Raw genomic sequence first — 13470 nt, 5'->3', positions numbered from 1 at the left:
AGTGTTTTTTTGAAAAAACAAGAAAAATTCTCTGTTTTATAATACGGAAATGAAAAATGAATTACAGCAATATAAAAGTATGCATTTTCTCAAAGATTTCAGACTTCATTCCATTTCATAAGAGCAAAATGCCCAGTCCCTAGAACAACTACTATTGCTTGTCATCCAACAAAATAAAATCTCTTCTCAGTTCAGAAAATTTATACTGGGGCAGAAAGACAGAGAAATACCTGAGTGGACGGTTGTGTGTGCACGGGGGAGGAGGGGGTTAAGTGGGGTGGAGGAGTTCAGCCCAGAGTTAACTAAACATGTGGAGGGTGAGGAGAAGTTGACCGGCACTCTCAATCCAGAAGTTTCCTAGACTCCTACTACTCTTTCAATTCTTGTATCTTTTCAAATAGTCTTAGAAGTTCTACGTCCTACAATAAGTTCTAAATCTTTCTGTTTTTCTCCATCTTCACCGTCTCCACCCTGGTCAAAGCCAATATTAATTCTCATCTGGCCAACTGCAGCTGCCTGCTAACTGATCTCACTGTGTCCTCTCTTACAACTTCCAATTCATTCTCTGATAAATTATTAATGAGCTTTCAAAGCCCCAAGTCTGATTATGCCATGCTCTTCTATTATATATAAAACATTTAGTGTTGCTGTTATCCTTTAAAATATGCATAACTATATGTGTGTGTGTGTGTATACACACACACACATAAATGCATACATACTTACATTTGACTTTTACCCACTCAACTTGTTTTGAAATCTAACTGTTTTGATTGCTTAGGGTGACATTAAAATACAGAGCACGTATTGAATGAGCTTAACCAAACCAAGTTCATGATATTGGTCCCTTTCAGAGAGGGATGGAGAGAGGGCAGTAGGACTGGAGGTGATAGAGAAGATTTGTGGGTCATAAAAATATGGATGTATATGTATTATATTTATTATCTTTCCTTATGCATTTCTGTATTTTTCAGTGTTCTCAGTTTTTCACAGATACCCTGGGGAGTACAGTCACTTAATTGATTACATTGCTCTTAAAGACAAGACCTTTTTCATGCCCTAATATTTTTCATGCTTTTGTGACCTTCTTTTACATCGCTCCAGTCATGCTTGACCTCTTGCTTCTTCAAATACACCACGTTATTTCATAATTCGAGGTTTTCACATATGTGGTTTCTTTTGCTTAGAAGGTTTGGGGAGGATAGGGAATATGAGTTCTATCCTATAGTGCTAATTGCAATGAAAATGTGTATAGCCAATTTGCAGGACATCATACCAGGGTGTATTAAAATTAAAAATTTATATATCCTCTTACCCCGAATCTGCTTCTCTGTAGCAGCCTTGCAGAAGCCCTCACACATGTACAAGTGGATTAATGTACAAGTATATTCACGAAGATTTTGATTGCAGTAGCAAAATTTAGAATTGACCAAATAAATTTAAAAAATGTTATAATTATGGAATTCTATGCAGTACCCAAAAAGAATAAAATAGATCTCTGCAAACTTACATGAAAAATATCTTTAAGGAATGTTTGTTGAGTGAAAAGAAATACCACGGTGATAATTATATTACAATATCACTTAAGTAAAAGAAAAGGAAATAATAATACATAGTTATTTAAAATTTTGTATATATGAAAAGAATATAAAGTTTAAAATATGTTGATGGTGGTGGTATGGAGGGCTGAAATGTGGGGCATGATCAGAATGACCTTTAGCTTTATTTGCAATGTTCTTGTTTTTGTAATAAGAAGGCATTAATGTATTCTATTCAGATAACTAAGAATTAGTAAATTTCCCTATCAGCTCGCAGAAGAGAAATAGAGATTATTATTCTATGAATCACGTTTGTTTAAGCGCCATTATCATGGAAAACTTTTAAAATGTAACTGTGCTTGGTGCTGTTTGAAGTCCTACATACAAGAACTAACAGAGACATCATTCCTATCTTTAAAAACACCCTAGCTTATTAACTGGACCATTAGTGCTATACTGTGTCTCTCACTGTGCCATTACAGCCTGTGTGTGACTTCAAAGAAGACATTATTTAGTGACATAACATTTCAATACACTAAAAAATATTACCTTAGTAAGAAAATAGGCAAAGCATTATCTTAGTCTTTTCTTTTTTTTTTTTTTTTTGGATGTGAATTTAGGTTCCACTTTGTAAAATACTTTGAGAAAATGTACATCCACAACAATTTGATTAAATTACATTCAAGTTATAGGACTTCTGTAAGAAAATTCTCATATACATAAATTCAGAGGAAGAATTAATAATAGAATATTTCTGACTTGAGTTCCATGTACACACAGTTCTTGATGATCAATCTGTGGCTTATCAGCTGATGGAATTTTTTCCATGGCACATGTTTAAAAATCTCCATCTTATTCTTCCAGGTGTATCTTCTCTGAAGTCACACTACCACTACAGCAAGATAATAGAAGGAAATTTTTCAAGTCATAATTCTTTGTGTGATTAATAGTAAAAATAATTTTAATATTTTTTTAAGAAAAATAATAAGTCAGGAAGAGAATTGATTGAAATCTTTCATATTACCCATTCCAAATATGAGGAACTTTTCTGTAATTACAGTGGAATCGTTACCTAAAATTTAGATGTAACCATGTAAATACAAAGAAGTTCTTTCAACATAAAGATGAGAAAGATTTTTATTAAATTCATATCAGGATTATAAAATTCTATATGTTATTCTGAAACACAGTTTGGAGAGGAAACTATTAGCTTATTTAAACAATCGCTCATGGACAAGTTTAGAATCAAAATCTTAGAAATGGTAATCCTCAGACATTATATATAGGATGAGTTTAAGGCTGTAAATGAGGTGAAAAATTTCTCCCACTCACTTCCCAATTAGAGGCAGAGTAAGGAGCAGATTTTGGTCTCTGGAATCTAGACCATTGTCCCTTTGTTTTGTCAGTATTTACATTTCAACAACAGAAAATACACAGGAAGCCAGGAAAAGCTGGGAAGCTCTTCATATAGATAGCTCATTTAATCTAACATCTATAGCAGAAGAACAAGGGTTAATTTTTACTAGCAGAAAACATCTAAAAACTAAGTTAATCCAGAAATAATGCACTGGTTTTCTGCCTGTTCATCTAATCAGTCTCATAAAATAATGTGTTCTCATTACAATCTGGTAAGAAGAATTTTATTGTAAATTAATGGCTTCATACTTTCACAGCAACCAAAAAACAGACAAAACACATCTACATAGTTTATCTTCTACCTTTGCAAACTGTACTTTTTCTAAAACAAGAAACTTTGCAAATCATTCCAATGTTCACACGCTTCAAGTCTGAAATGGTAAATTTCTTGGGGGAATGCCTCTGAAGAGGATTGCTTTGCTTATATTACATGTAATGTGCAGATGGCCAATTATTCCAGTTATGAATCTAGACTACTCTCCTCTAAGTAAGAACAGACTAAATATTTTGTTTGTCTGTTAGTTTGTTTTTCTTATGATACAGTTTGTAGTTTATTTCCAAATGTTTATGTTCTTAGAATGCTTTAGGGAATGAAATAGTCTTGGAGTAGACAAATGATGAATACAAAAGAATAGAAATATTTAGAGTTATGAGTAATAGGGAATCAGTTCTCATGTAACCACTTATTCTTCTGAAATAAAATAAGGAAAACATTTGTCAGTATCTGAATATTATCGCTGCCATGGTACATCTACAGTTTTACTTAAAATGACAAATTTATAAATATAAATTCAGTGATGTAAAACCCTATGGCAAAGGAAGTCCTATTTTTTGAGTAAAAATGATCATGCTACAAAAATATCTTCAGAAAACATGTTGTTAATGATGACCACCATCTACCTGAAACATAGCAATGGACTTTGACGTAGTTATATCAATGTGTTTAAAGCCATTAAAAAACAAATTATTTATAAAAATATATTCCCATAATTCTGTAAATAATAATTCAATTATAGGACATGCCAGATTTCAGCTAACAATATAAATACTATGCTTATGTCCTGTATAATGACCAAAAGAAGGCTAGCACCTTGCTTAACTGCACATTAATCAAAACTTTTTAATATAATACAAACTCTTCTTTAATTAAACGTTTGCCAAGTTTAGAACAAATTCCAAGGCTGCATAACCACAGATATACGGATGACAAAGTGTATTTGTTTCAGGGGAGAGAATGATGGTAATTTATATTTTAGTTTCCTGTACCCCAAATAATTTCACTTTACTGATATAAATCTTGAGTTTAAAAAAAAATAAAAGTAAAAAAATAAATCTTGAGTTTATATGTCTAAACCTAAAGGAAAAATATTTTTAGTGATGGGAAAGCTTTTCTAGCTTTTTCTGAGCCTGTGTCATATCTGTGATCAGTACCTTTGAATAAAGGTATTGGAAAGGTAGAGCTCAAATTAAATAAACAATTATTAATATAAATTAATCAATTATTATTAACAAAGACTTTTCTTATATACTACTTTTTAAAAATACAGTTGACTCTACATAATTTGTATGCTCTTTTAAAGTCAGAATATACAGATACTGCTTTATAAATGAGTATGTTACTTTCTATTCTCTTTAATGTAAAACTAAATATGTCTTTTTATAATGCATCAGCTGAAGCTAATTAAATTATTTTTATTAAAAGTTAATTAAATATTTAAATATTATGATGTTTACTAGGGAACGTGGTAGGGCTCTTTAGCTTGAGAGAGGACCAAGGAAATGAGGAGACGAGACCATCTGTCTTCATGTTTAGCATTTTGTAATTGTGTCATAAGTCATGAGTTTTAGGCTTATGATTAGACAAAACTGAGTTACTCACTTGAATACTGATGTGATCATTCATTCAAAAAATATTCATTGTGCCCTCCCTTTTACTATGAAGTGTACTAAGCCGTGGCAACAGACCAGTGAATGAGCCCTCAAGATGACTATACTATACTCTGGCCAGTGTGCAGAAAGTGAAAAGGAAATTAGAGCAGAGCAAGTTTACTAAGTGTATAAGCAAGGACTTACGTGGGGACACATATGAGGACCAAGCTTCCCAGAGTAAGTGACATCTAAGAGCTGGGTAAACTGGCATTAGCCAGCTTTTAGACCTACAATTTGTGTTAGTTTGAGAGAAGGCAAGAAATATGATGTAAACTCATGAAATAGTAATTTTCATTTTAATTATGAGAAAAGCTGTCAGTAATAAAAATTCTGTATCCTTAAAAATAATTATACATGTGTGTATGTGTATACATGTATGTTTGTGTATGTATGTATATATGTATACACATAGAGAGCCTGGACAAGCTCTGAGAAGACTGAGTAGCACAAAGCATATTTAAATGTTATGTATTTCATTTTTAATAAAAATCAGAACAACACAGTGCTGAACTTGACTAGTTTGAAGGAAGATGGTGATATAACCAGCAGGTTATGAGACACTGAAATAATAAAGGTTCAGCTGTATTTACAAGGATAACAAAATGACTAGCCAATTTAGTGTGCTGGTCATTTCAGGGAAATAACTAAATTTAGTAAGCTAAGATAAAAGTGAAAAAACATCCATGCCAGTTATTTAATGGTCTGATTTCTGTCAAAGTGGCAGTCTTCTGGAGAAAGTCAAATCAAATATTCTGGGATAACATTGCTGATATCAGCTTGTTCTTTTGATATTTGAGTCTTTTTCATAAAAGTGCAGCACAAAATGTATTTTTAAAATCTCTACTTTTTAAGCTCTTTGATTGCTTGGTTCTCTGGCAAATGGGAAGTATTTACACTTTAGGTTTGTCAGTTTCTTACTATAATGAATTAGAATAGCTGAAAATGTAGAAAATAAATTCAAATCAGTTAGACTGTAATATTTATTCATGACTGAAATAAAATGTTGTAAATGTAATTTTGATCTTTAAATCAACAAATTTATCTTTGAGAAAAGAGCAGAACCAAAAAGAAATGCTCTCAGTCCAATTTAAGGTTGCTATTTAGTGACAGCATATGCACAGACCTGTTACCCATTTTGAAGGAGACCCTCTGAAAAAACCGCTGATTTGGAGTTTATTAATATAGTCAAAGGCTCTGTCATTCTTAATTGGGGTAAGGTGAGCAAACGTAGTCTACTATTCTTCATCCTCTTCGTTCCACTTTTTATATCTTCTTTGCTATGAAAATTATATCAATTATGCTACAGAAATATATATAATGGTTTAGGCCATTGCTCATGTAATGTGCACATGAGTCACCTGGGGATCTTGTTAGGCTACAGATTCTGATTCAGAAGGGCTGGGGTGGGGCCTGAGATTCTGCATTTCTAATGAGTCCTGCCCCTGCTGCTTGTCCAAGAACTACACACTGAATAGGAAGGATCTGTAGGGTCTATGGTTACATTATGTAGCACTGATCTTATGTTCACACACACACACACACACAGAGTCAGGTGCCGAGGGCCAAGTTACACACCTCAATTTGGAAATCGTGCTGTCCTCCCCAAAGGTGGCACATTCTCATCACTGAGCCATACAAGGCCCTTATTGTTTTATTTACCAGCACATTCTTTACCTTATCCCTCCTCTCAGTGCCTTAATTCTGAGGATCCCAGTGTCTAAGATTTCTGGTCTCTGAAGGTTTATCTTTCCTGGTACTCCTTGGGTAATTGGCATTGCTTTATACACTAACATTTCAGTTGATTTTAAAAGAATTCCATCTCACCACACAAAAAATGCTGGCAGCTAACATGTTTTCTTTTTTTTTTAATTAATTAATTTATTTATTTTTAATTTATGGCTGTGCTGGCTCTTCGTTTCTGTAAAAAGGCTTTCTCTAGTTGTGGCAAGTGGGGGCCACTCCTCATCGCGGTGTGCTGGCCTCTCACTATCGCGGCCTCTCTTATTGTGGAGCACAGGCTCCAGATGCGCAGGCTCAGTAATTGTGGCTCACGGGGCTAGTCGATCCGCGGCATGTGGGATCTTCCCAGACCAGGGCTCGAACCCGTGTCCCCTGCATTGGCAGGCAGATTCTCAACCACTGTGCCACCAGGAAAGCCCCTAACATGTTTTCTTTATATGCAGATGGGCTTGAAGCGGGCATCAATGATTTGAAAAAGCATAATGAAATCCTATTACATATGTATAATAAGAAACCATTTTACTTATTTTTAATCTCATTTCTTCTCAATTTCAGCCACTGTGGTTCAGGGTCTACGCCTCTGAGCTAATGTATTATTTTTATTTCAGTCAATCACATAATGAAGACCCTTCAGTGTTACCTTGGTTGTTCAGGTATAGTAGATGGGATGACAGTCTTCTCATAGTGAAATTATTTATAAGTTACTTTTCAAACAGTGAGTCAGTGATGGAGTCAATTTTGGGACTCTGTATATATATCCAGTTTGTTCTTTCTACTGTATGCATGTGGCATTGTACTGAGGATTGGATTATTGAATGGGATGGATCGATTTGTATCCTTATCTAGATTACAAAGAGTTCATAAAGTGAAGAGAGAACTAGCTATCTACTAAAATAAAACTTAGTGTCAGTCTTTATAGAGCCTAAACAATGTACAAACTATGATATAAATGCTATAATCTAAAAGTTAAAATGCTAAAATATAATGTCAAATATTTTCTGGATGGTACCATTTGCATCAAGGTACATAATCCACCTGATTTTCAGCTCATATCTAATGGGTTCTTATAGTTTATAAATGCTTTAAAATATAACTGAATAAAAATGGTACATGTATTTGGTTTTATTCAAAGTCTCTTAATCATGTAAGAAAATGAAATTCTATCAATTCTTCAATAAATGAGTTTTTTAAAATAACTTTTGTCTATAATTTAGTGTTTGCGTCCTGTAAAGTCCCGCTTTTAGTATCTGCTCTTAGAAGTGAACTGTTTGTCAAATTTCCATTAAGCTGAAGGTGAAAAATTAATGAACCACTTACTTCAGATATTTCAAAATGAATGCAAGTCTACTAGTCATGCAGTACAAAAAATCAAAGATTTTGGTATGTTCAATTACTGTTTAGGGTTCACTCACATTTAACTTTTAAATGCATTGTTTCAGATGCTTTTTTTTACATCTTTATTGGATTATAATTGCTTTACAATGGTGTGTTAGTTTCTGCTTTATAACAAAGTGAATCAGTTATATATATACGTATGTTCCCATATCTCTTCCCTCTTGTGTCTCCCTCCCTCCCACCCTCCCTATCCCACCCCTCTATCTAGGTGGTCACAAAGCACCGAGCTGATCTCCCTGTGCTATGTGGCTGCTTCCCACTAGTTATCTATTTTACGTTTGGTAGTGTATATATGTCCATGCCACTCTCCCACTTTGTCACAGCTTACCCTTCCCCTTCCCCATATCCTCAAGTCTATTCTCTAGTAGGTCTGTGTCTTTATTCCTGCCTTACCCCTAGGTTCTTCATGACATTTTTTTTCTTAAATTCCATATATATGTGTTAGCATATGGTATTTCTCTTTCTCTTTCTGACTTACTTCACTCTGTATGACAGACTCTAGGTCCATCCACCTCATTACAAATAGCTCAATTTCGTTTCTTTTTATGGCTGAGTAATATTCCATTGTATATATGTGCCACATCTTCTTTATCCATTCATCCGATGATGGACATTTAGGTTGTTTCCATCTCTGGGCTATTGTAAATAGAGCTGCAATGAATATTTTGGTACATGACTCTTTTTGAATTATGGCTTTCTCAGGGTATATGCCCAGTAGTGGGATTGCTGGGTCATATGGTAGTTCTATTTGTAGTTTTTTAAGGAACCTCCATACTGTTCTCCATAGTGGCATTCTGGAGAAAAAAAAATGAAGTTATTGATTTTTTATTAACTTTAAATATATCTCAAAGATAATTTTATTTATATACTTTTTTTTTTTTTTACCCAGGCAAAGGTAATTTTAGAGCAATGTTCATTAGTGAGTTGATTGGGATGAATGGGTTTTGAAGGTTTTGAGAGTAGTTAGCTGGGGAGAGAGCACTAATGTTCAGCAAGCATAGGATTAATAGAATTCTAATTTTTTTTCAGTTGTAACCCTGCTCCATTTTCTAGGCATTCAGAAAACTGGTAAGACAGAGACGTTAAACTATTTTTCAAGAAATTGTTAATCCATCTTCCCTCCCTCCCTCTCTCTCTTTCCTTTCTTTTCTTTTCTTTTCTTTCTTTCTTTCTTTCTTTCTCCCCCCTTTCTTTCTTTCTTTTCTTTTATCTTTTCTTTTCTTTTCTTTTCTTTCTTTCTCCCATTAATTATGGAGCTCCTGTTATGATCCTGGCAATGTGTTGATCATTGTGTGTCATGCAGTGATGTAGAAGACTTGGTCCTTTACTTTAAGGAGTTTAGAGGGGTAAACTAAAATGTTTTTACATAACGATAATGTTAATTAGAAATGGCAAGCACTGAAAAAAAAAGGTGCAGATATATCACATAGAGCTGAAGGTGTCAGAGAAAGTTTCTTGTGAAAAATGAGTTGGGCTTTAAAGGAATGTGTAGTTCAGACATGAGATACATGAGAAGAGCAAGTAAAGTGGAAGGAATGGCTTATGTAAAAACATGGAGGTATAAATCGCAGAATATGTAGGGGGATAGCTTAAGTTTTAGCATAAGATATATGGAGAGGAATGGTAGGAAATAATGTTGGAAATATAAGGTCTGAGATGGTGAAGGGCCTTGAACGGCAAGTTCAGTATCTGAACTGAAGAGTGGTGAAATCATGCAGCATTTTAAGACGTTTCATTTTGTGTTGGCAGCAAGTTAGCACCTAACATCCATGAAAACTGCAAAATAACAGACTGTACATTTCTCATAAATACTATCTCATTGTCCTGTGTACACTATAAATTTCAAAGGTAATGGCTGAGGGAGAAAATACATGCTGGGAGAACCAGAGTGAGACGGCTATATCAGGACCTCCCAGTTGGTGTGCTGAGTGAGGTATAATGTCTGTGCTTTGAGATATTAATCACCATGGCCCCGGGTGCAGCCTGGAGAAACAGCAACTCAGGACAGCAACTTCCTTGTGGTCTGAAAGTCCCTTTCAGTTGACCTCAGCTGGCTGCTTGGCTGCTAGCATCTTCTGTGTGAACCATGCAGGGCCCGATTCACGGGTGTGCAATCCGCCCTCAAAAGCGCCCGCACCTGATTCATTTCCCTGCTATTGCCATATTGAAATCCTTCCTACTGTTTGAACAAGAGGCCCCACATTGTCATTTTGCTCTGGGCCTTGCAAATTATATAGTCAGTCTTGGTACTATGACACGAACGAAAATGGTTATGGACTACACTAGGGTCAAATGAACTATGCTATGGTCAAAATGCACAGTTGTATATCCATATAAAAAGGGCTACTAAATTATGAGACCAGCTCTGTGTTTATACAACAAAATTGATCCTAAGCTTAAATCTCATTACTTTTTCTTCAAAGCCATGACTTCTGTGACTGCCATAGGCCCAAGCTAAATACCACATTTTAGCCTTGTGGTTTTCCTGATGATAAATTAAGGAAATACTTCCGTAACATATTTTCTCATGTATAATCTTTCTCCTGGAGCCTGTATACCAGTATTGTAGAGTTCTGCAACCCATGCAGTTCTACCAAATTAAATTCTGAGAAAACCTGTGGCAATTATTTTCCCTAATAAAGGTCTGAAAAGTATAGCTCTGTATTCTCAAGTATTATTGGCTTCCTGATAGTCATTCCATTGTGTATTTCTTTTTCTGGTCAGTATAAATATATAAACCAAATAAGCATATATTTTTTAGTTCTTTCCTTATGCAGAATTTATTCTCTCCAATCTCTTTACCCAGAGTACTTCTGTAATTTTTCTCGTGTTACCATAGTTGTTTCTCTCCTTATTTTCATTTAATTTTTATTTTTTCAAAGTTATAGATGAATATAAATAGATATTTCTATAAAGCTTTATTTATAAAAATGTGTCATCTTTTTTCTCCCATCCTTCCCTGTGTTTCTCTCCCCTTTGTCTGTCCCAAAGGCAAGCACTTAATTGCTTTCAACATTTTTAGTTGTTACCTACTTTTCATATTTATGTCTCTGCCTCCCAATAGTATGTTTAAGAGCTGAATACATTTTTCAGTTGTATTCATTATATTGACTTACCACTGTGAAAGATAAAGATTTAATTTTCCTTCATAAGTTTCCATGTACCTTCATCCCTGACGTTTGCCCTTTTATCTTTTTTCCTAAAGAATAATATCCATTTTTGTATTAAAAAGTCATTATTTATATTACTATATGTGAATATTTTTCACAATGTACGACGATTGCATTCTTCTCGAGAAAATTTTTGCTCCCTTTGAAACTAATAGTTGTCTCATTTTATAGATTTCTCATTCTTCTGTATATCTCGAACCTCTTCAAATGCTAATTCTCTGATCTTACTGTGAATATGTTCTCAGAACATTAAGACACATCTGGTATTCCCATGATTTTTGTTTTCCTGGAGACCCCCTTCCTGACGTCCTCTTCTTATCCTCACTAGGTCTGCTGCTCGTGTGCCTTTCTAGGTTTGGCCTTGGCTGAGAGCTCCTACTTAAGAATGGCAGCATAAGTTCATTTGAAGTTCTGTATGTGGTGAGATGTATTGACTGATAAGTGTCAATGTAGGATGTTTTGAGGGAGTTATTTTATTGGTAGACTTCCAGATTTTCAGTATTTTTCTATATTCTCCATTGCCCTGGTCCTATTTACCACAAGTGAATTATCTAGTGCCAAACCTGGAAGGAAGGATTCTGGGCACCAAAAAAGTAAGGCATCTGAAGGGTCTCAGCAATCATAACACCGTCCCATTTAAAGTACGAGTCACCCTTCCCTGTGTCTTGTGTCTCCCTGTTCAGTGTCCCACTTTCAGTCTCTGCTGGAGGGAGGGAGGACCGGGCACTGTTCATGTTGACTGGGTGAGTGAGGGGTTCAGGAGGAGAGACCACCCTCACAATCCGAATTTCATCAAACTCTCCTGTTTCCAGCCCCTCCATTACCCCTATTTTAATAGGTAGCTGGTGTTACCAGTTCTCAAGAGTTTCTGGGTTCTGTGGTACAAACTGCATTGCTTTTCAGCTTCCCCCCTCTGCTGGCTTAGGTTTTGGTCTCCTTGGTCTGTCACATCAGTTGACACTTATTCATCTGCTTTCATGCTTCTATTGATAGAATCTTATTGCTAATGTGTCTCCTATTCTCTTGGCCCCTGTGGATTGATGCTTTTTATCTCTTTGTTGTCATTTCAGTGGAGAATGGAAGTAAATGCCAGTGTACGATCTGCCATCATTGACTAGGATACTTAATAGTATTTGGACTGAATTTTTATTATGAAGTATCTCAAATCATTTTTAATAAGTAGACAGAGTATAACCAAGGAATAAACAAACAAATGAGCTGAAATAAACTTACTGCTCATCATTTAAAGACGTATTACAGAAAAACCTGCTCTTCAAGTGTTTTTAACTGCTGTTTACTAAGGATTCTCTTTCTTTCTCTTTTCAATACAGATGGAAGCTTTAGACAAAACAGATCAAACCTCACCTCTCTACTAGTGCAGCCCATCTCAGCATCTCTCGTTGCAAAACTCATCTCTTCACCGAAAGATAGAATCACACACAGTGCCTGTAGCCCTCTAGAACTTCCAAATAATGGTAAAGTACTTAATGTCTTTCTGTGTGTCTTCTAGTTTTTATAAGGCCCATGATCATTATTAATCTCTTTGATGGACATTTTTCGGATTATTCTTTTAAAAAAAAACATTTATTTTTGTTGAGGTGAGCATTTATTTCTCTTCTCTGGCTCTTAAAAGGACATTTTCGAAAGTAATTTTGATAAAGACTGAGAGTTGACCAAGCTGAGAGATTTAAAAAAGAGGAAAAGCATTTTGAACTGTAACAAAGAAAAGCAGCTTTACGAATAAAGCATTTTGTACATTCATGAAAATCTGTTTAACACAGCTTCTCAGTTTAAGCTTCAGCAATCTTGTTGCCTGCCAAGATTCAGTGGATAGCAGTCAGCTATCTGGCGTATGAAGTCTTTTAGTAGAAAGCATTAAAGCCTAATTCCTGCCGTTGACTAAAAAATCCCTCTGTCTTTACGCATCATTGCCCGAGGGATGCTTCTTGTACTGCAGTGCAGTTTGTCAGGCCTTGTTGGACCACAAAGGATAAAACTCAACTTATTCAGCTACTGTGGTGGGGTGAAAATCAGGGGCTGTGTCTTATTTCTACCTCCAGCCTCAGCATTAGACCTCTAAAGAAGAGACTCTCCTTACATATTGTTAAATTTGTATCACGTTGCTGTGAAAGTCAACTTGAGGGCTCTGTTTTTGTGTCCAGACCCAAAGGCTCAGCTACCATGTTTTATCTCATCTGTTTTCTCCTGACACCAAAAGCATAAAAAATATGTTTTGAAAAAGGCCTAAAAAAAACCAAAACAAACAAACAAAAAAACATCTG

General features: G+C 35.1%; 1 protein-coding gene across 1 annotated transcript in view; it reads left to right on the top strand.

The window, feature by feature from the left end:
• The window catches only part of NAALADL2 (N-acetylated alpha-linked acidic dipeptidase like 2), a gene marked incomplete at its 3' end in the record, with an annotated part of 1068176 nt that overhangs the window by 637933 nt on the left and 416773 nt on the right, over nucleotides 1-13470 (top strand). The window contains exon 6 of the mRNA XM_079705513.1: nucleotides 12520-12663. Within this exon, the coding sequence (XP_079561639.1) occupies nucleotides 12520-12663 (144 nt within the window). The remainder of the gene's footprint in view (nucleotides 1-12519; nucleotides 12664-13470) is intronic.

The sequence above is a fragment of the Hyperoodon ampullatus genome (genome assembly GCF_949752795.1).
Source record: "Hyperoodon ampullatus genome assembly, chromosome: 5".
Taxonomy (NCBI): domain Eukaryota; kingdom Metazoa; phylum Chordata; class Mammalia; order Artiodactyla; family Ziphiidae; genus Hyperoodon; species Hyperoodon ampullatus.
The sequence above is the reverse complement of the archived record's forward strand: the minus strand, read 5'-3'. Positions and strand labels throughout refer to the sequence as shown.